The sequence below is a fragment of the Orbilia oligospora genome (assembly GCF_000225545.1).
Source record: "Orbilia oligospora ATCC 24927 unplaced genomic scaffold scaffold00112, whole genome shotgun sequence".
NCBI lineage: Eukaryota > Fungi > Ascomycota > Orbiliomycetes > Orbiliales > Orbiliaceae > Orbilia > Orbilia oligospora.
Genome location: NW_011645669.1, coordinates 257940 through 282018, shown reverse-complemented (window position 1 = coordinate 282018; position 24079 = coordinate 257940). Strand labels below are relative to the sequence as shown.

General features: G+C 45.9%; 10 protein-coding genes across 10 annotated transcripts; 8 read left to right on the top strand and 2 right to left on the bottom strand.

Moving 5' to 3' along the window:
- Positions 1 to 460: 460 nt before the first annotated feature.
- Positions 461 to 2254, top strand: AOL_s00112g81 (uncharacterized protein; the record flags this gene model as incomplete). Its single annotated transcript, XM_011127111.1, has 1 exon — positions 461 to 2254. The coding sequence occupies one exon, from the start codon at positions 461 to 463 to the stop codon at positions 2252 to 2254; it is 1794 nt and encodes a 597-aa protein (XP_011125413.1).
- Positions 2255 to 3535: 1281 nt separating this feature from the next.
- AOL_s00112g80 (uncharacterized protein) lies at positions 3536 to 4402 on the top strand (the record flags this gene model as incomplete). Its single annotated transcript, XM_011127110.1, has 2 exons — positions 3536 to 3703; positions 3788 to 4402. 2 exons carry the CDS (start codon positions 3536 to 3538, stop codon positions 4400 to 4402), a joined length of 783 nt encoding a protein of 260 aa, XP_011125412.1.
- A 536-nt stretch (positions 4403 to 4938) lies between these two features.
- On the bottom strand, positions 4939 to 5909 carry AOL_s00112g79 (uncharacterized protein; the record flags this gene model as incomplete). Its single annotated transcript, XM_011127109.1, has 5 exons — positions 4939 to 4944; positions 5011 to 5459; positions 5652 to 5750; positions 5828 to 5832; positions 5905 to 5909. 5 exons carry the CDS (start codon positions 5907 to 5909, stop codon positions 4939 to 4941), a joined length of 564 nt encoding a protein of 187 aa, XP_011125411.1.
- A 397-nt stretch (positions 5910 to 6306) lies between these two features.
- On the top strand, positions 6307 to 7125 carry AOL_s00112g78 (uncharacterized protein; the record flags this gene model as incomplete). The annotated part of the gene is made up of 1 exon (XM_011127108.1): positions 6307 to 7125. One exon carries the CDS (start codon positions 6307 to 6309, stop codon positions 7123 to 7125), a length of 819 nt encoding a protein of 272 aa, XP_011125410.1.
- Positions 7126 to 7754: 629 nt separating this feature from the next.
- On the top strand, positions 7755 to 8936 carry AOL_s00112g77 (uncharacterized protein; the record flags this gene model as incomplete). Its single annotated transcript, XM_011127107.1, has 1 exon — positions 7755 to 8936. The coding sequence occupies one exon, from the start codon at positions 7755 to 7757 to the stop codon at positions 8934 to 8936; it is 1182 nt and encodes a 393-aa protein (XP_011125409.1).
- Positions 8937 to 10176: 1240 nt separating this feature from the next.
- Positions 10177 to 11541, top strand: AOL_s00112g76 (uncharacterized protein; the record flags this gene model as incomplete). Its single annotated transcript, XM_011127106.1, has 1 exon — positions 10177 to 11541. One exon carries the CDS (start codon positions 10177 to 10179, stop codon positions 11539 to 11541), a length of 1365 nt encoding a protein of 454 aa, XP_011125408.1.
- Positions 11542 to 12236: 695 nt separating this feature from the next.
- Positions 12237 to 14582, top strand: AOL_s00112g75 (uncharacterized protein; the record flags this gene model as incomplete). Its single annotated transcript, XM_011127105.1, has 5 exons — positions 12237 to 12427; positions 12489 to 12597; positions 12657 to 14006; positions 14074 to 14189; positions 14252 to 14582. The coding sequence occupies 5 exons, from the start codon at positions 12237 to 12239 to the stop codon at positions 14580 to 14582; spliced, it is 2097 nt and encodes a 698-aa protein (XP_011125407.1).
- A 691-nt stretch (positions 14583 to 15273) lies between these two features.
- Positions 15274 to 16218, top strand: AOL_s00112g74 (uncharacterized protein; the record flags this gene model as incomplete). Its single annotated transcript, XM_011127104.1, has 2 exons — positions 15274 to 15328; positions 15431 to 16218. The coding sequence occupies 2 exons, from the start codon at positions 15274 to 15276 to the stop codon at positions 16216 to 16218; spliced, it is 843 nt and encodes a 280-aa protein (XP_011125406.1).
- A 1218-nt stretch (positions 16219 to 17436) lies between these two features.
- AOL_s00112g73 (uncharacterized protein) lies at positions 17437 to 19597 on the top strand (the record flags this gene model as incomplete). Its single annotated transcript, XM_011127103.1, has 2 exons — positions 17437 to 19379; positions 19441 to 19597. 2 exons carry the CDS (start codon positions 17437 to 17439, stop codon positions 19595 to 19597), a joined length of 2100 nt encoding a protein of 699 aa, XP_011125405.1.
- Positions 19598 to 20254: 657 nt separating this feature from the next.
- AOL_s00112g72 (uncharacterized protein) lies at positions 20255 to 23504 on the bottom strand (the record flags this gene model as incomplete). Its single annotated transcript, XM_011127102.1, has 3 exons — positions 20255 to 22941; positions 23025 to 23251; positions 23338 to 23504. The coding sequence occupies 3 exons, from the start codon at positions 23502 to 23504 to the stop codon at positions 20255 to 20257; spliced, it is 3081 nt and encodes a 1026-aa protein (XP_011125404.1).
- Between the last annotated feature and the right edge of the window lie 575 nt (positions 23505 to 24079).

Sequence of the window (24079 nt, the reverse complement as noted above, 5' to 3'; positions counted from 1 at the left end):
GAAAAGGCTGTTCCGCTGTGATATTTTTTTTTCTTGAACTAGCTGGCATCCATGCATATGCCCCTAGCTTGTGCGGCCCGCAATTAATTGGACAGATCTAGTTTCGCAATCGGGATATCTTGTTTAAGCGACGCAAGGAGAAACCCCACGGCCGACCTCGTGCTAAGGGTCTGATTCATGGTGTCTGCTCTTCCCGTAATCGGTGAGGTTTCGGGAAAAAATGGGCTGTGAACCCTAGGTACCCTAGACGAGTAGGATGGCCCTGTTGTGTATAAAGGGAGTGGGTTCCTGTGGGAAGAAGCTGGTGGTGTCTCTAGTTTATAGAGCTATACCATACCACGCTATACTTTACATCTATATACTTACTTAACATATACTTAAGTACTTACCTATCGATATCTTATTCTTTGCGCTATTCTACCGGTACACTATCCTCGGATCAATTGATCATACACACAAGATGAGAATCTGTGTTTTCCAATCGGCTTTCGTAGGGCCCAATCAGATTGAAGATCATAGTCCTAGCCAGGACCCAAGCAACTTCACTGATCAGCATACATTCGAAACCGTCTGGATCCACAAGAACACGGCAAATCAAGAGATAGATGAGGCCATTGCTAAAGGCTATGATTTCTACTTCAACTTCATGTGGGGTCAGCGTGAAGACAATGTAGCAGGGATCGAGGCATGCAAATATTTCGAAAGCTTTGACCTTCCATCCATTGGCCAACGAAGTACTGTTCTTGAACGTACCAAGAATGACTTCTATGAGGATGCTCGCCGGTTGGGCTACCCTCGGGTCCCTGGTCCCAGTCTCACTGCTGATACCAAGATCCCTCAGTACCCCCTCTTCGTGAAGCCAGCTAGTAGTTGTGGGAGTATGTTCATTTCGCCGAAGTCACGATGTCGCAATCGTGAAGAGCTGGTTGAATGCCTGGCATATCTCGATAAAGAATTAGACGCCGGGCGAGCAGAGGCTGCGCTTTCGCGAAAGACGGGAGCTACCGTACCACCGACAATAATAGATGGTGTCTCTATCCCTACCGACTTAGTAGTACAGGAATACATTTCTGGGTGGGATCATTCCGTTGTTGTTATCGAGGTCGGTGACTGTCCTGTCGCCTTGAATCCTGAACGATATGTCTATCCTCAAGGATTCAAACCATACGAAGATTTCCTCACCTTCGAAATTAAATTTCACGACGAAACAAGCGTAACACTCCTTGACTACGAAGAGGAACCAGTGCTCTTCAAAAAACTCCAAGAGGTCGCCATTCAGGCATGGAATGCCAACAGAATGGCTGGCCAGAGCTGGGGAAATGTCGATATCCGTGTTCCACCACCCGGTCACGGAGAACCCGTCGCCCTTGAAGTTAATCCGATGCCAGCCGTCTTTCTACCCCCTCCAAAAGAGTGGGAAGACTTAGCCGTCCGTTTATCCTTCCCAGGAGGACACCCAGCTTTGATAAATACTCTGATCGCTAGCCAGATGTTGAGACGACGGGCACGCGAGCCGACTTCCAAGATTGTAGGAGAGGTTTACGACAACTTAAGCTCTAAGTACGATGAAATTGTACATTCGGCGGCTAACTCGCAATATGGTGGCTTCTTCGACATGGCAATCGCTCGTATAGGGAAGTCTGGAGGCACAATTCTCGATGTCGGCTCGGGCACCGGATTATTCGGCCGCGCATTGAGGCAAAAAACGCAACAGATAACCCCTCCAGAGTCAGAGTCGGACTCCGGCTCAGATAACGAGGCACAAAAGTTATCATTGGAATCAAGACCCAAGCTGCCGCGAGAATGCATTATTACCGGTATTGAATTATCCAAAGGAATGGCTGAGATGTGCGAGAAAACCGGCGTCTACAATAAGGTCCACATCGGCCCCGCGCAGTCTCTTATCACGAGCATCGGATCCTTCGACCACATTGTCAGCTTTTCGGTACTGTATTTCTTAACACCCGAGGAGTTCACCATGACAATGGTGCGGGCATTCCAACTTGCTCGGAAATCGCTGGCGGTGAGCCTCGATGAGATACCGGAGTCTTATACCAATAAGCTCATTGAGATGGGACCACCACATTCGCATATGATCGGGCACAATCACTTGCCCATTATGGAAAAAATGTTCTGCGATACGCCACCTGCTGGGTGGAAGTTAGTCGATAAGCATCGGCAATGGGGGTGGAAATCGCCAATTGCGGGGTCTGAGGTTTATGTAACTTTATATTCTTTCGAGCGACTAGCTTGAGCTTTAGCTATCATTAGGCGGTATTTACAAGCTGAATCAAGTACTTTATGAACCCAGCCTCCGATTATATATATATACACTACAAAGGGCGTGAAATATTTGAAATCAAGGTAAGAATATATATGTATAACTCATGACCTATTCAAGATTTTGAGAAATTGGAAGGGAATACATCTAGTTATATGATCTTGGAATTGGACATGCGTGTACGTGATTTCGGAAATTGTTAGCTAGCCAAGATCGAGGCGGGCTGACTTATACTTTATGCTTTATACTTTATACCTTATACTTAATATTTACTGGATTGATCAAGAGGCATTGCAATGCAATGAAATTTGAACCTTCCAGTTGCAGCATCTAGACTGCTTCCCCTCTACAAATGTGTTGAGGTTGACGATAGTTAGGCGTTCGTGTTCCAAGCTTTGAGCTTAGTATGGCTCCCCAACATGACGTCTGTCAGTATCGCGCGATCCAGAACTCGATTCAATCAATGATGTTTCATATTTGAAGTAGGAGGTATACGATATATGCTCGAGTACTTATTTAATTACCAAATATACCTGGTACTGGGCTCGAAGACCAAATTCGTATCTTCGTATTTTCAAGCCTTCTTTGTAGGTCTAGCCCTTGATCCCGCCCTAACTTAAGCACTGGGCTTCCCCACGCGCGGTACTAGTACTTTACATGGGTTCTTCTGCATGGCCCCCAGGTTTTGTAAGCCGATGGGACCCACAGCAAATGCGTCGAAATGTGTCTATGATTTCTCAAATTCAACCTGCCACGGCTCAAAATTTCGTACCCTTAGGCCGGTAGAACGGATCCAAGAGAAAATAAAAAAGGAAAATAAAATAAACCTTGTGAAAGGATATTCATGGTGCGGAACCTGATGTATCCGCGAATCCCTAGCTATAGCTGCGGCCTCATAGCAGTGTACTTACACAGAATAACTCTGCATTCCAAGTCCAAGTTGTCCACGGTCAGTCGTGCGGAGTTTCCCGAATTTTGTTCAGCCAACAGCATTGCTAGGTGCTGACAGCTCCCGCCAGGTTTCTGGCGTGCGTTATATGTTGCAGTCGAATAGCTATGGGACACCCGACTCGTCCTACCTACCGGTCCTGGCTCGTCATCCTCCGTCATTCCTGTGTGTTAATGGGGTAGTATAGGGTGTGTATTTAAATACCACGGAGGAGATCGAACGCCTGAGATTTTAGACCCTTGGATCCTCACGACTGAATCTCGGTACGAATACTTGAGTTAGACCTCGAGCTTTATTGTTGCATCATGGCGAATGAATACGGCATCGAACACGCGCCGGGGCCCTGGGAATGCACGGGAGAATCTTGGTGGTTTACATGTTATCCCTTTGGTGGTAACAAGAACAACGTTCCCGGAGCTGCCAACGTACTCGATTTCCACCCAGGCGTAAATGATAAATTTGATGGCGGTATCGTACGTTTATATCAAAATCCTTATTTTATGGGTGGCCATATTTTATCGTTCTTTATTAACTTTGCGTAATTTATAACGTCGTAGGGCATGATCATGGTGGTTCGATATTCCTCAACTCCAGTGGGACCTTATGACGAGCTTCTATACATTCCGGGTTATTACGATACGCCACACGCTTCTAGCTCCCGTTATCGAATCACCAACATTTATGTTTCCTCCAAAGAAACAACATACAATGGTCGTCGCAATTGGAACATTCCTAAGCACCTTGCTGTGTTCAATTTTGACAAGTCGGAGACCACGGGACACACTACAATCACTGTTGCTCACCCGGAAACACCAGATAATCCCTTCTTTGTAGCCGTACTCAAGGATATACCGGTTGTCAGCAGTATCGGAGTCCCCTTGAGTACTAGTTTATTTCCAATGAACTTGGAGTTTCACCAACCGGATATCAAGGCGGTTGATACTCCACAGGGGAAAGCTAACGGAGAGACTGGAACGGAGACATGGCAAAGCTTCCGCCCGTGGATGGGAGGGAAGGCGAGGTTTGTGAAGTGCGTGGATATGAAGAACGGGAACGGGGATGGGACGTGGCCGGATAAGGTAGATGGGGTTTGGGGTGCGGTCTTGAGGTGGGATGCGGGTATGAAATTGAAGTTCCCAGCTGGGACAGAGCTGCCAAAGTCGAATTTGTAGGTCTATATTGAGGCCTGATTACATGGTCGTTAGGTTAGGTACTTAGTTATGATGTCCTTGAATCCTTGCAATGTTCTTCGGGTACCGATATCACTAGCACCACTACAGATTTATCTTTTTAATGGAAACTTAATGCTCAATCCTTTTCCTGCCGTAAATCTCTTCCATTTTTTCTCTATGGGAGGTCATTAATTACTGCTTTTTCTTTTCGTGAACAGAAATGGGTGTTCCTAGACAACATGGGTTCATACGAAGGAATACGGCAAGTTGTTCGTTCGTTCAGAGAATAAAGTAAAAAATCCCGATAATAAAACACCTTGCGTGAACAGGACCCAAAAAAAGGGAATATATGCAGCTCGCGAACAAAAGTAAAGGAAGTAGTATATAGGATGGGGGTGAGTCGTAGAGTCTGGTGGAATACACAGAGGAGGATATTGATGAGAGTAGTGGTATTGAAAGGTGTTTTCGTGGTAACGAGTTTAATGGAATATTGGAAGGTTTGGAGAAAAGAGAAAAATTGTATTGTATTAAGATATTTAGACCTATAATATCCATTAGCACGACAATCCCATGCATATTCTGTTCTGCAACATCCGCTCTTATCATACCTTGAAACCCTTCGACCTTCTGCGACCACGGGCACGCTCGAATTTCCTGCCCTTCGACTGAACGTATGGCTTCTTGTGCTTGTGTGGGCCGAAACCGAAGTGCTTGACAGCCTCTCGGGAGTTCTTTGGGCCCCTGAGGAGGAGGGTGTTGGCACCAGTTGGGGCTCTCAGGGCGAGCTGGTCGAGAGTAAGAGCCTCACCACCGGCAGCAACGATACGGGCACGAGCAGTGGCAGTGAATCGGAGAGCGGCAACGGTGATCTTTGGGGCTTGCAACAGACGGTTGTCATCGGTAATGGTACCAACAACAACAACGGTCTTTCCCTCAGTCTTGGTTTGTTCCTGTCCAACGAGTCTGTTGATGCGGGAGAGGGAGACTGGTGGGCGGTTGATCTTGGACATAAAGAGACGTCGGAGGATGACCTTGTTGAAGTTGGAGTCGGTTCGGCCTGAATATTGTCGCAAAAAATATCCCATCAGCACACTATTCCCTTTTATTTTCAAGATCCACCAATTCTCGCATCCCAATTCCAGAAGATTTCAACGTCCGCCCCTCCTTCATCCGTATGACACCCCCCTCCATCTCGTCTTCCTGGAACTTGTAGCTTCCCGATCCCAACATGTCGAATGGTGCAACTTACGAGCCAAGAATCTGTAGAGCTTGACCAAGAGGGCAAGGTACGGGTTGTCGCTCTTGGGTGCCTTTCGGTGGCTAGCCCGTTGGTGGTGTGTCTTCAAATCTATAGAATTGTCGTCTTAGTCCAATGATATCTCCCGAGATGTGTCGTCTGACGGCATTCGTGATAGTTAAACATACCGATACTACGAGAAGCAGAAGGTCAGCATCGTCAGTTCCAGAAACACATAAAATATCAATTGGGAACAGTAGCATACCCCATTGTGAAGGATTATGGATGATATCGTGTAGGTGGTCGGGGTGTCGAAGGTCGTTGATGTCGAAATGTCGCTGCTTGAGATCTTCTTTGGTAACGAAATTTTGGTGTATGAAAATTGAATCGCTTGTTCGACAGTGACTATTCCGCTTTGGGATAGCGTAAGGGCTTCAACCCCAAATGTGAATGGACCTCAGAGCAACACATTGTCAAACAGACAACACGAGTTTACTTTCTTCAGCCTCAATTCTGTCCACCTCCCTTCAGTGTCGGCTAAGTGTTCTTCAAAGCTAACTGTATATTATCTACTATACTAGGCCATGCCCATGCCGTAATCTCATGAGCATTCGTCTACTATTTTAATTTTCCATCGCCCCCTTCTCATTTTATTGTTAGGTAGACTATGAACAACATTCAAAGTCATGAATACTCAATCCCTTACATCATACACCCTACTGCACCTGGGCGCCATACTAGCACTATAATATTTCTCCATGGCCGCGGAAGCAGTGGCCTGGAACTAGCGGACGAACTTAGCAGCTCCAAGATCTCGGGTCCGCCTGACGCTAACATCTTTTCGCAACTACCACACGTAAAATGGGTATTTCCTACGGCAAAACCCAGGTTTTCGACGATCTTCCAAGAGGAAGCGACAGAATGGTTTGATATCTACTCTTTAAGCGATCCCTCGGAAAGAAGTGAGCTACAAATTGAAGGATTGAGAGAAGCGGTTCTATTTCTTCGGGGTATAATAGACGAAGAGATTGAGATCCTTAAGGATCCCAAATCTGTGTTTCTGGGAGGGATTAGCCAAGGCGAAGCGACGGCTTTGATGTTACTATTGACCGGAGGTTATTCGCTTGGTGGTTTTATGGGTTTTAGTGGCTGGATGCCGTTTGCCCAACAGATTCAGAATGAAACTATGACAGATTCATATCGAATCCCTGGATATCTTAATTCCGTTCTAGGAACGGATAGGGAAACCAATGGTCGGATGGAATACGATACACCGATTCTCATAGGACATGGCAGAGATGATGCATATGTTGATTCTGCGCTTGGGTCACAAGCGCGCGATATCCTGCAAGACATTGGTCACAAAGTTGAGTGGCGTGAATACGAGGACGCAGAGCAAGAGGGGCATTGGTTTAAAGAACCCGAGGGATTGGATGATATCGTACGATTCGTGAAAGAAAAATGCTCAAACCTTTTGTTAGAGTAGATGATGATAGGCATTATAAGATCACTAGAACAGGTACCGAGGTTGTACTCAAGTAGACACCTAGATTGCTTGCTACGTGTGTACACGAGCAATTCAGACACCAGGAATAGCGTGTTGCCCTCATAAAAAATACCACAAATGAGATGCCGCTGCTGTAGCTGATGATTGGCCATGGCCCCCACGAGCGCTTAAGTATGCCTGAGGCACAGTGACATCCAAATTAAATGCATCATTCAGGGTCTGCCTCGAATCTTTCACATGGCTGGGCTTGCACTTGGCCTGGCCCTGGAATCAACTCTTTTGCTATCAGGCTAACTAAATTCACCAAATCGATCTCGGGACGCCAATGTAATGTTGATATATACCAGCGCTCTATATTTCTTAAAGTCCACATTTGCTCATATTCATATGCATTTAAAATATTCAAGCACATTGCGACGAAACGAGCAGCAAGCAAGAGATTGAAATCCAGGTGCTATTTAGCACCGAGGTTCAAATTTACAACTGTCATACAAGTCGAAGTCTATGAATTCTAAGCGCAGGTCTCTGAAGTCTTGATCTTTTATTTTTCCCACAATCTAACAAGTTTCTCTTAATCAAAACCACCGGCTGTAACTTACCTTGAAGCGATGGGGAATATATTAAGTACAACATTGAAGTATAGCTCGATATCTGCTGCGGCCCTCGTCGGTATCTATGCATGCTTCCTCGGCCTTATCGCCAACAATTTCTTCCAGGCACACGCTGTCTATTTACATGCCATACAGATGACATGGTTTAAAGACTTGAATGTTCCCGAAATATTTGGATTTCTACACAATCAAGTGACCCCATTTTCGATTAAATCTTCGGACGGCGAATCCCTCTACGCATGGCACATTTTACCACCCGAACTATATCGCAAAAATGAGGAGAAATTACTCGCAGAGCCGGCTGGATTCGTTCAAGATATTACATCACGGCTGGCTTTCAGACTCCTACAAGATGACCCGGATGCGGTGTTGATCCTACACTTTCACGGGGCTGGTGGCACAGTAGGATCGGGCTACAGAACACCAAATTATCGCGCACTATCAGCTGGAAGACCTGAAAAAATCCATGTTCTGACATTTGACTACCGTGGATTTGGGTATAGCACAGGCTCGCCGTCCGAGCAAGGTATGCTACTGGACGGCCTTGCGGTTGTCGACTGGGCCACAAGAGTCGCTGGAATACCTCCCGAACGAATTCTCATATTTAGTCAATCTATGGGGACGGCGGTGGCCTCTGCTATTATCAACCATTTCGCCCTGGAGTCGCCAGCTACAATTTTTGCGGGAACAGTTTTTGTTGCGGCCTTTGTCGACGTTCCAACGCTGGTGGCTACCTATCGGATCGCTGGTACCATCCCTATTTTAGGGCCACTCGCGAAGTTCCCGATCGCCTTCCGATATCTCAGTACATTTATTCGGGATAAATGGTTGACGGGCGATCGTCTTGCGGGGTACGTGAAGGTAAATGAAGCAGCTGGTAGAAAGTACCGGCTCACTTTTATCCATGCTCAAGATGATTACGATATTCCTTGGACGCACACGCCAACTACGTTTCATCGCGCGGTGAATGCTACAGTTCCTAGAGGTATCACTTTTGAAGATTTAGAAGCCGAAAAGGATATTATTAAGAGAGATTTGGGGGAGGCGGGAACAGTGGTTGAATGGAGGACCGAGACTGGAGTTCTTCGGGAGGAGATTTTGAAATATGGTCTTCATGATGTTATTATGGGGAATCCCATTGTCACACTGGCAGTTATGCGAATGTTAGATTCGAAATAATGGATTATGGCCAGGTAGTAAAAAGAGAGGTATCGTATGTTTGATAAATCTTCAGCATAATATTCAGCTATTTAACCCAGCCCTGAGCTGAAGATGAGCCCAAAAACACTGTTCAACCCCTAAGAGGATATGTAATTGATCGGTTGTTGGAATATATCTATATTCCTTGTGACGTCTGGAGATGAGTACTCGAGACCCTGTTAATTAGAATCGAGAGCTGAGATTAAATTTAATGCTGATTGTCAGCGAGCTGAAAACTAGTAGCCGTAGCTTAGGCAGAATATGTTGAAATTGTATAATCTCAATATTCTGGGGGTCGCTTCCTCCAGGAAGCGACTTAAGTCCGGACTATCGCTCACCTATGCCTTATCAATCCCGAAGTAAATTAGATCTAACCTAAAGTTATAGCTATTGCAGCCGTGTAACCTCCACGACCAAGATACTTGCGAGGCTTTGATCTCTGTGTGACCGAACAGCATGCGCATTTGACGCCCTTGGCATGCGGGCACTAAGGGAACATGCTAGCCCACCCAATTTTCAATTCTTGCGAGAAGGGCAAACCATAACAGTCAAGGTTCTTGAATTTTTCATTGGGTATCAGTCACAATATACCTGCAGCTGTGCCTCATGAGTACATTGCTTTTGTATCAGAACCGTGTAGGAGGGTATCCGGGTGAAATGAGGTGAGAAACTCAAAGACTCCGCACTAGCAAACCAGTCATCTCGTAACCGGGTGAGGAGATCCGAGGAAGAAGCTTGGACAAATATCCAACTACAAACGTCTTGCAAAAGAGAGCCGGGTTAACGAAACTACTTTTAGTATCAGGACTACCATACGGCGTAGCTGCATGTCTACGGATTAGACACTTGAACTTGTGTTTGGATATTATTTCACAATCATGGCCTGCACCCGCAGCCGGCCCCCCCCCCCTTTTTAGCAATGCAAACTTAACAAATATCCTATCAATAGATCTCAACTTTCTGAGAAATAAAATGGCTAAAACGGGGTAAGGCATCGCCTACATCCTCACGGTGCGGTGGGGATCCCCACCGAGGGCAGGCACCCAGAATTTAGGTTCTTGGAATACTAAAGGATTATTGACTTCTTATACTGGGTTATATCTGACCCATTATTCCATTAGCGTTGAACTAAATGTTTTACGTCCAACTATCCTCGATCTAACCGCCTTCATGGTAGTATGGTCCCTGACCAGTTGATACTGGTATATTTTCTATAACCATGGCTACGGCTGCTGGCACAGCCTCCGCAACTTCTTTTATCTCCGCGACATTTACAGCCCCCTCGAACTCTACGGAATCTCTCGCCCAAAATGCGACTACGGTTGGATGGATGCGTGAGTCTGGCGGCCGAGGAACGCTGACATTAATCACGACCTGCCTTCTGACGATGTTTATCTGTACTTGGGTCGTTATCCACCGCCGGGTTTATAGGTCAAACTCTATGGGCCAGTGGCACAAAACTGCGATATTTCTTAAAGCAATTGTTGCACCTGAGTTTATTGCTGTCGAGGGCCTACAGGAATGGAGTCAAGCTAAAAAGATGGTTGCGCAGTGCGCTGAATATAAAGATGATGAAGGGAAAAGTATGGAACTTATCCATGCTTTCTATATCAGCATGCTGGCATTACGCTATAGAGTTGGAAAAACAACATCACGAGTTATATGGCCAAATCAATACGTATGGCTCCTCCGACACGGATTTATCGAGTGGAGGAATCATGCAGAATGGGGTTTATTAAGGCGGGATATAGAGGATAAAAGCAACACTGATGGTTTCGCAAAGGCTACGGCATTAGTTCAAGTCTTTTGGTTCGTAGCGCAATGTATCATGAGGTCTGCGCATGACCTCCCGCTTGCACCCTTGGAATCAATGACGATCAGTTACATCCCGTTATTTGCCGTAACATATTATTTCTGGTGGTTTAAGCCAAAAGATATTATGTCACCGACAGTTATCAATCTACCGAACATGACCAGCTCCCAAAGAGAAGAATTCGAAGATCTTGCGATAAGTTCCGACTTCGATGATGAAGGTTTAGATCGGCAAAATTCGTGGGGCAATATATGGGCCTTGACGCCGAGAGTGTTTGAGAAAGAGTACAATGATGCCAGGAAAGCAGAAAGATTAGAAAGGCAAGCGCAACCGATGGTTTTCGATGGTAAAGGTGGTGTCAATGTCACCGTAGTCTCTGAGATTGCGGTGTACAAGGAAGAGAGAGTGGTAGCCCATTGGGATCCGGACTTATACGGCTCGTGGCTTTGGCCGTTGATATGCCTATTTGGAGCTTCATTTGGCGCCCTGCATTTGATATCTTGGGAGACACATTTTCCTACCCTGACAGAGTTATGGCTATGGAGGGCATCAGCCATTGCATCTATCGTTTCACTACTGGTCTTTATGCATTACCCACGGGTGGTTTTGAAATGGGGTGGTCCGGTGACGATGCTGAGTATTATTTCACCAGCAATATACCTCCTCAGCCGGATTGTAATGATTGCCGGAGCAATTGCCGCATTTAGACGGGCAGACCCAGCCCTTTACGAGACTTATGTTGTTTCTGATTACTGGATACACATTCTTTAAGAGTATTTTGCAATTTTGGTAAGCCAGTTTCGCTTGATCTGGACTCCCTTTATATTTAAGTTAAGTCGGTATGTCCTGAGTAGTTCGTACTTTAGCAATTATATGTATCCTTATAAGAAAATTTTGTAGTTTTGGAATTCCTTCTTTTATGTATTGAATGAATATCTCGATTTATAAATTTATAGCACCCTTGTCCTTTAACTCAATTTAGGGGATTTAATTCGCAATGTTGAAAAGCATGGTAACGTTGTATTTTGTGTGTTGCACTATCGGCGCATGGTAGCCGAAGTGCACTGGTGTTGCTAGATGGTGGAGCATAGCGGGGCAGCCGGCAGGTGATCGATGGGGTATGACAGGCCAAGGCAAATGATCGCATGGCGCCTTTTAAATAAATTCCATGAACACCGTCATGACCTGGTCGAAGACTTGATATTCTCCTTCATCACATTTTCACCTCTCAGAACCAGGACTTCAAACTTCAAGAAACCAACCTACCTTGAACCCGCACGCCCTTGCATTATCCAACTCTCTTGTCGACCGATAGTTGTAACATTTCGCTTAACCCCGCCGTCAACCGACTAGTTAGCTTCGAAAGCTAAAGTTTAAATCACATATCGAGGAACCCCGAGGGCTGGTTTGCAAGCACATCGAAACACTACTCGATTCACCAGGCTCTAGGGCTCCGATCCGCCGCGATGCAGTTCGCGCCATTCGCATCCGACATCGATGTCGCATTCTTTTCCTCTCTTGCGTACCACAAAATCAATTATGACAAGCTGGACTCGTCCGCTCGCCGAGTTCTGGGTATCTACGAAATCCAGCCGAACGATGCACCCGGAAATTCATGTCGCATGCAAATCGGGGGTACTGCCTTGACTGCAGATGAGTAAGTTGAGCGATGAGTCATCGCAATCATGAAAATTAGGCTTATCAGGATTTCGTCTTAGGCCAGCAGTGGGGCAGTTTCGAGCGGAGGGCATAATACGGAACTTCAACACCGTCGAGGAGTTCAAGAAAACCAACTACGCTGAAATCATTCAGAAATCCGGCCGAACGGTAGATAATCCATTCATATATAGCGTTTAGAATTCGGCCGTGACTGACTTTCGAGGCAGACATGGGAAGCAATCCATGACGGGTCTATATATTCGATCCCTTCCCTTCTCTCCTCATTTACAATACTTTCTTTTGCCAACCTAAAGAAGTATCATTTCCAATACTGGTGCGGCTTTCCAGCTCTTCATTCCTCTCCACCTTGGTCCGTCGTCGGCCAGCGTCGGCAATTCAGTGTAGAGGAAACTTCATCCTTGTGTGATGTCGTTACTACGTGGCGATATAGTATCGACAGCAGACAACGAGGTTTTTTTTTGGTTAAAAGAGTTAAATCCCCTATCGATGACGAGGATACTGTTTGGAAACTAGCCCCATTGGGGGATTACGAACGAGGATTCTTCAATGATGTTGAAGATAAGAAGAAAGATACTTTTGTTGCTTTCGCGGATCCAAGTAACTTCGAAGAGCACCCCGGATGGCCCTTGCGAAATCTCCTTTACTTGATCAGGAAGCGGTGGAAGCTCCAAGAAGTGAACATTATTGGTTACAGGGATGTCCATGCCTTGAGGCACCAACCGAGAAGCGTTATTTGGACTCTGAAAGATGACAGTCCCCCAGATCTCTCGGATTTATCCATAAAAGACGCCCCTCTTCCAAAAATAACCGGGTGGGAAAGGAATCGAGAAAAAAAGCTAGCTCCTAGGATGGCAGACCTCTCTCAAATAATGGACCCGACACGACTGGCTGATTCAGCCGTTGATCTTAACAACCGCCTGATGAAGTGGAGAATTGCGCCCAATCTAGACCTTGACAAGATCAAAGGCACTAAATGTCTGCTACTGGGGGCCGGGACTCTCGGAGCCTACGTTTCACGTATCCTTCTCGGATGGGGAGTCCACAAGATTACCCTCATCGATAATGCCACGGTCTCTTACTCAAACCCTGTGCGACAACCGCTGTTCAAGTTTGAAGATTGCTTAAATGGTGGTCAGCCCAAAGCTATTAAAGCGGCTGAAGCTCTGAAGGAAATCTATCCAAATGTTGATGCACAAGGCTTCAAGATGATGGTTCCGATGGCGGGTCATCCTATCCGCGATGAAGCTCATGGTGAACAAATGAAGGCAGACTATGACAAACTTGTATCGCTGATCCAAGAACACGACGCTATTTTCTTGCTTATGGACACAAGAGAAAGTCGATGGTTGCCAACTCTATTAGGGAAGTTCTACGGGAAAATTGTCCTCAATGCGGCTCTCGGGTTTGATACATTTGTTGTTATGAGGCATGGGGTTCGCCCCGAGCTAGAGACCGAGGATGAGGGTGAGGCCGTGGACGACAAGAAGCCGCAGGTCACAGAGCCAGTATCCGAGCTCGGGTGTTACTTCTGCAATGATGTTGTTGCACCAGCAGATGTAGGCATTTATTATTGAAAATCTATAAATATATTCGGGATAATGCTAACAAGCGGATTTATTACAGTCAATCAAAGACCAAACGCTGGACCAGATGTGTACTGTCACGAGGCCTGGAATTGCTGCTATAGCATCCGCCCTGCTTGTCGAACTTTTTGTCTCAATACTCCAACATCCTCAAGTGTAAGTCGCATATATTGGTTGATCTATGCTCACATTTTGTGTACTAATCGGTTTCCGTATAGTGCGTCTGCCCCCGCACCGGCCAGCCCCGACGAAGATCGTGGGTCTCATCCACTCGGAACGGTCCCCCATCAAATTAGAGGCTTCTTATTTAACTTCCAGAACAAACTTATCCATGCACCCGGCTATATCTATTGTAGTGCATGCTCAAATAAGATGCTTAGTGCTTTTGACGACGGTGGCTGGGAGTTTGTTAAGAAGGCAATGAATGAGCCAGGGTTTATTGAGGAGGTCAGTGGGCTGGCGGAAGTACAAAAGGCGGCGGCAGCGATAGATGATGAATTAGATTGGAGTGAAGACGATAATGGGGACGGCGAGGGAGAGATGCTTTAAGCCAGGTATATCTTCGAGACTGTCGATCCAGTGATCGAGCAAGCATTTAGCCATGGTGATACTGGGCTAAACGCCGCTTATGTAATGTCCAATAACTGCTAGAAGCTCCCCCAAGGGATCTGTATTTTAGGGAGGAGTCACAAATATGAGATTATTATAACTAAGGTTTACTTAACTATTCAAGTATTTAGTCTCTGTTGTGCTGAAAAAGTAATGCTTTTGAATATCTTTCCGATTGACTGGATTGCTAGTAAATTTCACTTGTGATATAGTTTCGATGAATATGAAACGCCGTAATAAAGTATTGATAATCGCTCTCGTGCACCACAGTGAGATTAGAAACTTAAGTGCTTGAAGCTTCGAAGACACTATGTCCCTCAAATAAAGGAAGCTATTAGTATTGGCATCGATCGGTAGGATTGAATGCAATGTAAATGTGTGGAAATAATTCTGGCATTATGCGTTGTGAATGTTAAACATTTTTTATGTTGCACAAAAAGTCTGGGCGTTTAAGCCGCTTCCCGACATTTCTTTCCCTCAGTCCATCCGCCATCCTCCATCCACCACCATTCGTCTTCTCCAACCAACCTCATCTCTCTTCCTCTTTCATCACGTCACCAACCTCAATTGTAATTCTCCGAAATCCTCACCTCTAAATCAACCATCTCGATCGTATAAACCCCCTGCCAACATGCCTGACGAGAAAGTCCCCTCCCGAATCGCCTTTATTGGCAACATTCCGTATGGTGGGTGCTACCTGTATACCCTAGTCGCGAAAAACCCGTTGCAAACAACTAGCTAACCACTACCACGCGCCATTGTGTCGCGTGATCGCAATATAACCACAGGTCTCAGTGAAGAACAGATCGTTGATATCTTCTCCAAGGTCGGACAAGTCCTGTCCTTTCGACTCGTTTACGATCGCGATACTGGAAAACCGAAAGGATTTGGTTTCGCCGAGTATGCCGATGCCGAAATCGCCGCCTCCGCCGTTCGCAACCTCGACAACTTCGAGATCATGGGCCGCAAGCTACGTGTAGACTTTTCACACGAGGGAGACAAAGATGCGCAGGATGGTTACGAACCTCCGGCTGCTGGAAACCCTCGTGGCAACATTGCTGGTGGCTCCGCTGCCAATGCTGGATCCTCTTCTGGAGCCTCCCTCCTCCCACAACTACCACCCGGCGCTGAGGTTCCGCCGAACCTCGAAGCTCCCGACATGATCTCTAAGACTCTTGAGACCCTTCCACCCGCACAACTACTGGACGTTATCTCACAAATGAAGCAACTTGCTCTCTCTGACCCTGCGAAGTGCATGGAACTCCTTCGTAAGGCGCCACAGCTCTGCTACGCTATCTTCCAGGCGTTGCTGTTGATGAATCTGGTGGATCCATCTATTCTGAGCCAGGTCATTGAGAGCTCTGGTGCTGCTACAAATACCGCTCCGCCACCTCAACAGCAGCAATACCAGCCACCTCCACCCCCACAGCCAGCACAACCGGCAATGGACCCTAATAAAGCAGCTCTCGTTCAACAAGTCATGTCACTCACACCGGAACAAATCTCTATGCTCCCACCGGAACAACAGGCTGCTATCCTTCAGTTGAGACAGCAGATCATGGCAGGAGGTATTTAGGAAACAAATCCTGCTATAATCAAACTTATCGATACGGTCCAGGCCTTTGCAATCCCTAGATTTCCTCGACCTACAACACAGTCAATCCCTGCTGCTTCTATGGCCCCGCCATTACTTATGGGTCCGCTGCCTGTTCCGCCCCACACTTTACTTTATCCGAAAGTCGGAACTTTTGATTTCGCAAATAGGTCTGTCATAGGTGGCAATGTTAAGTATTTTGGTACAACCACGTTCTACAATGGCACAATGGTCCATAGGCCTGCCAGACGTTTCCCTGCTACTTTGTTCTCTCCGTACCCCGCTCACCGAGTAATGTTCAATTCAACTCATAGCACTCTTCCTCCACCACCTCCACCACCTCCTCAGCGCCGGTAGGCACGCTCATATTGTTCTTCCTCTTTCCCAGCAGTTGCATCGCGTCCAGTGTTCATGATACCTCGTTTCCTCGTCTATGTTCTGATTTTCGATACAGGCATTGCACACAGCGGCGTTTTGTGGCGTTTTCCTCTCCTATATATGCGAGATCTTCTTACTCTTTTATGCTTTTGTATTGCTCTATCCTTACGCATATTGCATTTGTCGTTCTTCCGTTTTTTCCCTCTCCTCATTCTATGCTTCTACCTTACGATTTGTCCCCCAGGCGCCCGCGTACGGAGACCCTGTCCTGAACTTTCAATCATCTCGCTGCTATTGTCGATTGATACTTGACTGTCTCAGACTGGTAATATTGTTCGCAAAAAAAGACCAGGGAATACGCGATTATCACGATAATGTACAATAGAAAAAAACTGCGATGACACAAAACGACAGCAATAAACTAACTGGTTGACGATAATTGGCCGTATTGAGAATAGCCGTAGCCTGTATTTGTAATCGATTGTCAAGTCTAAGTATTTGGTAGGCGAGCGTACTATCTTGATTCATGTTAGGAGCGATCCTAAGGCCTTGGTTGAAGCTCCATGATATCAGCGTGAGGTGCCGTCTACTAGGCGTAGTCTTTGATATTGAGGGTGTAAATTCTATCGCTTGGACAAGGATCCCTGTTCGTGAGACAGGTCCTCGTATGCGCGCCAAGAACTTTTTTTTTCTGCTCCGTCGCAAAAAACGCCTTTTTGCCCATACAAAAATTTCTTCCCTCTACACTCGACGAACACACCCCTCGATCCACAATCACTTTCAACCGTATCTAATCAATTACCCCCCGTAACCACCGTCGCAATGGGTACAAAGAGAAAGGCATCTGAAACCGAATTGGCGGATGAGCAGTCAACTGTCATCTCCCATGCCGATACCCCAAAGGCAGAAGACGAGCGCAAGGAGCGCAAGGACAAGAAGAAGAAGAAGAGCAAATCCTCGAAGTCAGATATCGCTACCAATGATGATTCAGAAACAAAAGCTCCTGCAGAAACTCCAAGCGAGCAGCTCGATTATACAAAAATGACTATCGAAGAGCTTAAGAAAAAGCCTGAGGGTGAAAGCAAGAGTGATAAGTCTGCGAGAAAGGCCGAGTTGAAAAAACGGAAGCAAGAGAAAAAGGAGAAGCTTGGAGAAGATAAGGCCGAAGTTGATGGGGAGGTTGTTCCTACTGAGACTAAGAAGGACAAGAAGAAGAAGAAGGAAACCAAGCTCGCAGAGAAGGAACTGTCAGCAGAGGAGAGAAAGGAGATGAAAAAGAAGGCTAGAAAGGAAGCAAAGAAGGCAGAAAAGGCCAAGGCGGAGACTGATGCTACCAGCAGCAAGGAAAAAGTCGAGGATGTGGTCATGGAGGATATAGCAGAGAGCGCAACTGCAGAACCAGCTGTCGAAGATAAGATGGACGTGGACTCGGATTCGAACTCGTCAAGCAAAAGTGGCAGTTCCGAAAGCGAAGATGCGAAGGCTAAGACTAAATCTAATGGGAGCACAGCACCAACAACTGCCAACGGGACCGAATCTCCTGCTCCAGCCGATAGCGCCGCGATAGGCTCCTATATGAAGACGCATTCGATCAAGATTACAGATCCATCAAAGCCTGATAGCGAGTCGTGTGACCTGATTCTTAAATTCTCCGATCTCCCTGCCATCGATAAATCTCACCTAGCACCTTTCTCAGCCTATAAAACCCCAACACCAATCCAAGCCGCATCATGGAGCTACCTTCTCGCTGGAAAGGATCTTATCGGTGTTGCAGAAACCGGTTCCGGAAAGACGATGGCTTTCGCCTATCCGGCAGTGCAGTACCTTTGCAAGTTTCCAAAATCTGACAGAAACCCGAAGAAATCTGGAGCTAGAGTAGTCATCGTGTCGCCGACAAGAGAGCTTGCCATGCAAATCTTCGAGCAGGTCGAGAAACTTACTATAGCTGCAGGATTGAAGGATGCTGCCACATGTATCTACGGCGGTGTGCCTAAGGATCCTCAGCGAGAGTCCCTGAAGAAGGCTCTTGTCATTGTTGCGACACCTGGTCGTCTTAATGACTTCTTGGAAGAGGGAGCTGCCAACATCTCGCAGGCGGAATACGTCGTCCTTGACGAGGCTGACAGGATGCTTGATAAGGGTTTCGAGGACGCCATCAAGATGATCCTCGGCGCCACACCAGCTACGCCGAAACGTCAGACTCTCATGTTCACCGCCACCTGGCCGCAGAGTGTCAGACAACTAGCGTCAACATTCATGACCAAGCCCGTCAGAATCGGAATCAACAGTCCCGATGATGGTGATCTCCGTGCAAACACCAGGATTTCCCAGACAGTGGAAGTTCTTGCGGATGGAAGAATCAAGGAGCCACGTCTTCTTAACATCATCCATGCTCACCAACGCTCTTCTCCTAACGCCAAGAACGACCGAATTCTCGTTTTTGCATTATACAAGAAAGAAGCCGCAAGACTCGAAAACTTCCTCCGGGCAAAGGGTATCAAGGTCGGTGGTATTCATGGTGATCTGAACCAAGCGACTAGAACAAGTACATTGGCAGAATTCAAGGCAGGTAGAACTCCTGTTCTTGTTGCCACAGACGTTGCAGCTCGAGGATTGGATATCCCGAATGTCAAATTGGTGATCAATGTGACTTTCCCATTGACCATTGAGGATTACGTGCACCGAATCGGCCGAACAGGTAGAGCTGGTGAGTTGGGCAAGGCCGTCACATTCTTTACTGACCATGATAAGGCTCACAGCGGAAGGTATGTTTAATTCCTCAAATTTTGATAATAACTTCTGAGATACTAACAATATTACGTATAGTTTGATCAACGTCCTAAAGGCTGCAAAGCAACAAGTTCCCGACGACCTAATGAAGTTCGGAACGACTGTCAAGAAGAAGGAACACGCCAGCTACGGAGCTTTCTACAAGGATACTAGTGATGCCAAGGCAGCCACAAAGATTAAATTCGACGATTAGAAGCCATTACAGCGTGACTCGGCTGGAAATCTGGGGGGCATTTAGGAGCATCGACGACCTTTTGGCTCTCGATGGGGAATCTGAGTTTCCCGTAGAAGGGAATGACTCGTATAATCTATTTTTTAAAATTTGTAAGATATATGGGTTGGTGGAAAGCAAAAGCTAGCGTCCAGCATAGAGCGTCATTAAATCTATATACGGAACTAGACAAAAGTTATAGCATATACACTTTTAATCAAATGAAGAAGTCCATGTGGCTGACATGATTAATTAATTAAGAAGAAATCTCGTACGAAGTCTACTACGAGCGCGAGCACATGTAGGCACAATCTTGAATGTAAACTTTATGGAGCGAAACTCAGTAGACTCTTGGAAACTTAAAACCCCCACAAACTGAATACATGACACATATAATGACTCGATAGGGTAGTAATTTTAGGTACATTCTTAAGATCTTGTTGAAACTTAATCGACTTGACCCAACTATATTCCTAAAAGTGGTATCAAAATGGTTTCCAAATGAGGTGGTTTTGAAATTAAATGGAACGATCATACAGCTCCGAGTAAATTTCCCGAACCAGCCCAATTTCCTTTTTAGAAAATACCACATTTGAACTTCGTGCAGCTAATCCGGGCCGGGGTGGTGTTCAATCAAAATCAAAGGGACATTTCAATATCCTCATCGATATCTTCTGTTATATTTTCGGGTGAGCCTGGTTCCCAAGTCTCGATATACATCGCTATAGTCGATTGGTGATGCTTTCGGGCAAATTCCAACGCCATGGGCTGACAGGCAGGCTCAGCTTGTAATATCAAGGATACAGCATCGATCCTCCCCATGAAAATAGCGTATTCAAGAGCTGATTTGCCTGGAACAGGTTGTTCTCCTATCAAGTCGATCAAGGTTGTGTGCTCTCTAGTATCAAGAGTATGTATATCTGCCCCTTTAGATAGCAAATACGATAAACAGGAAAGCTTGCCCTTTTCAATTGCTTCGTGCAAGGCGGTTGATCCTGCAAATTGACAAGGTGGTTGATTTACATCGGCCCCCCGTGCCACAAGTGCCTTTAGAAGGCGAACGCTCACCCCTGCTGCCAGCTGTACCGCAGACAGCCGCCGCCACCACATATCAACATCTTTGTAAATGAACTGGTCAGCTTCGAGATTTAGTAGATGCTCCATAAGCCTAACATTATCATAAATAATACTCAAGCATAAAGGGGAGCGGAAGCGATTACGGTAGGGCATTTCGAAACCAACTTTCACCCAACGATTCTGAATTGCCGTAGATATCAATGCAAACCCGCATTCGATTTCTGTTTTTGTAAGAACTGGACCCGTAATGTCGGACCGGCGTCCTTCTGTTACGGCAAGCACCGCAATTAGGTTGAACAGCTCTTCAGGGGTCGGGGTCGGGGTCGGATTTTTAAGGTCCAGGAGCTCCTTGGTGGCCTCAATGTCGCAAGTAGCATCCATTTCAATTTCCGGAAACGGGCTATAATTACCCGGACACAAATAAGGAGCGTCACTCCATCTCATCCGAGTATTCCAATGCTCAGACACATACTTAAGGTCGCAGTTATGGGCCGCTTGGATAAATAGAGGACATGGGATCCAGCCACGCCGTGAGTCCATTGTCTTCATTGGAAACCTGTCTAGGCATACATCTTGGGATAGAAGATAGCAAAAATACTCCTTAAAATCCCCCCAATATGCCATGTCTACAGGTCGGAGGTGTTGATAGTACCAAAGGCGCTTTGTATCAATATTCTTTTCTGGACAATACAAAAGCGGAGCATTTATATCCGACCCCGCCTCGACCAGTAAATCCAATACACTGGACTCAAGCTCGAAATCTTTCGGGTACCCTGTATCTGCGAATAAACTGCATTCCTGTATCATATATGATACAGGCGAGATTAGTGAATCTAGGTTGAAGTTGACGTCGACTCCTCGTGACAAGAGCATATGCAGAACATCAATGTAGTTGGTTTCCCTTCCATAATGTATCTCGAGGTACACTTCGGGGTGATATCTCATCCGATGGACGATGTGGAAAATGTACGTCTCAAAATAAACCATCGGATACTTGCGACTGAGAAGTTCCAACAAGAGGTTTAAAGAAGATGGCCTCAGGGTAACCAGATGCCCGATGAGTAACATTTCCCAAAGAGCTACCTCAGGAAGGTCATTTTTTAGTAGGTCGTTCATGATATCTCCGTATTCTTCAGTGGCCATGGCCCAGCGAAACATAGTTCCGCGTTGACGCTCGGGTTTCTCTATGTCCTTTAGGTCATAAATATGCTGAACCGCCCCATGGAATATTTGAATGAAGTCCGTAATCGGAATTTGATCATCATCACTAGAATCTGTAGCCACACGGCCTGAAACTAGGCATTGTTGACGCCTCCACAGCTTCAACCAAAACTCTCTTGTCGATTTATTATGTTTGAGGATTATTACACCTAAGAGTTTCTCCTCAAGCCCGTAGTCAAGCCTGAATCCAGCCTTGAGCAGGAGTTGTATTTGTGCTATATCACGTATCTGTAGCAAGCTTTTTATTCGCTCCTCAGAATGTTGAACCGCAAGTGCTGATACTAGATTTTGGGGAGTAAGTAGGAAAAATGGCGCAAAATCTTCAAGACAACAACAAAGGTGGAAGAACAATTTTGATTCCAGCAGAGACGTTGGTTGTATGCCATGCTCAATAAGTTCGTCACATATTTCCCTTAGGCAGAATTTATAAGGTTCGACTCGTATTGTGCCGGGTGAGAAAAAGTTAGAGGGATAAAAGAGTACAACATCCCGGTTGGGTTCGATTGAAGACCAGGATTCTAAGACTTGTGGTTCGGTACTCAATTCCAGTAAGCCTCTAATGATTGAGAAGTATGAAATTAAACCGGGCTGAGATTTCCTAGCATGCTCTATGAACTCATCATCGCCTCGGGAATAAAATATCGGCATGAGCCTCTCGCAGGCTGCGGTAATGGATGTGAGTTTTTGGGACAGAAGAGTTTTAAACGGTCGGCGATAGCCGCGCTCGTCTATGTCCTCTAGTTTGCAGTGGATGAATTTGAATGGGATTAGATTATTCGATATCGAATATATCACACTTTTTAGAAACACGAAGTATGTGTTCGTATCCATCGTGCTAACTTGGAGCGAGCCTTCGGGATATTGCGAGACCATAGGGAGAAGGATTTCTAGTAGCGACTTTTCCGTAATTTTAATTGGGATATTTTCCAACATAGCTTTAGTGATATTCCGATATATAGGGAGTATGAAGTCATTCCAGGAGGGCGGCGACTGAATACTGATTTGGCATTCCACTATCGGGGCGGTTTCTAAACAAAAAATTGGGACAGGTGACCTTAGCATCTTTCGAAATTTACTAGATACGATACATAAATGTGAACAAATAATTTACCTTGAGCTTTCATGAATATCTTATCTGTTGCAGTGACATGTCGGTCTAGGCCCCGCTTGAGCCTATTCTCCGGTATTATAGTGATCTTATTGAGGCACACATAGGCACCGGACTTCCTGCCTAGTCGCTCCCGCTCACTCAAGCGTCTGTGGACATCTAGCCATTCTGCCTTTGTTATATTTTTTCTACTACGCCACGCCGCCAGTCGATCGCGGTATTGGTGATATCTATCCAACGATTGTAATATTGAATCAGCCTGTGAAGCTACATCCTAAATCGCCATTTATCACATATACGGTACTAGTATACTTACTTCCCATTTAAGTTGTGCGTCTTGTTTATGTGCTCGACTACCTGCTTCAGAGACAGGTTTTCGACGCAGTACAAAAACTCGATCTCATTTTTGTGTTTATCGATCTCGGATAGTAGCAGCAAGCTTTGCCTTTTTGGCATACGACGAGTTGTAATTCCTGAGGCCATGTGTTTAAAATGATAAGGCTAGTGTAATTGGATATGTGTATTTGATTTTTAATTGACTTATCATATAGATTTCATCTGCGCAGTGGCTGTAAATATAAGAGCAGGTAAATAGTAGAGAACGATCGTCTCGCATATTGATGAGAATGGGTCCAAAATTTCGAGGGCCCAACGACTGGGTTTTTATAGACCGTTTATTTCCTTGCATCGTATGAGCATATGAGAGGCCTTCGCTGGTCGACATAATACTGAATTCAAATTCCTGCATGATCATGAGCGCAGAGTAGAATGTACTGCATCAACCAAGGCTAACCCTGGCCTGGTTGCACAGTATTTCCATGTAAAGCGGCCTTGGCGACAAAGGTTCACGGCCAATGACCTTGGATTTCAGCCCTCCATTTCGCATCATACGGACAAACTCTGGACTCCAAGCTTGATGGCTTGAGCTTGACAGCATGCCAGATCGAGAAACAAGGCTGAAGAAGATATACAATCTAATATGTGATAGTTTTATCGGTTTGGGGTTAGCAATGTGCATGTCCCATGGGTTGACGTTCAAATGGAAGAGCACCTCTGCC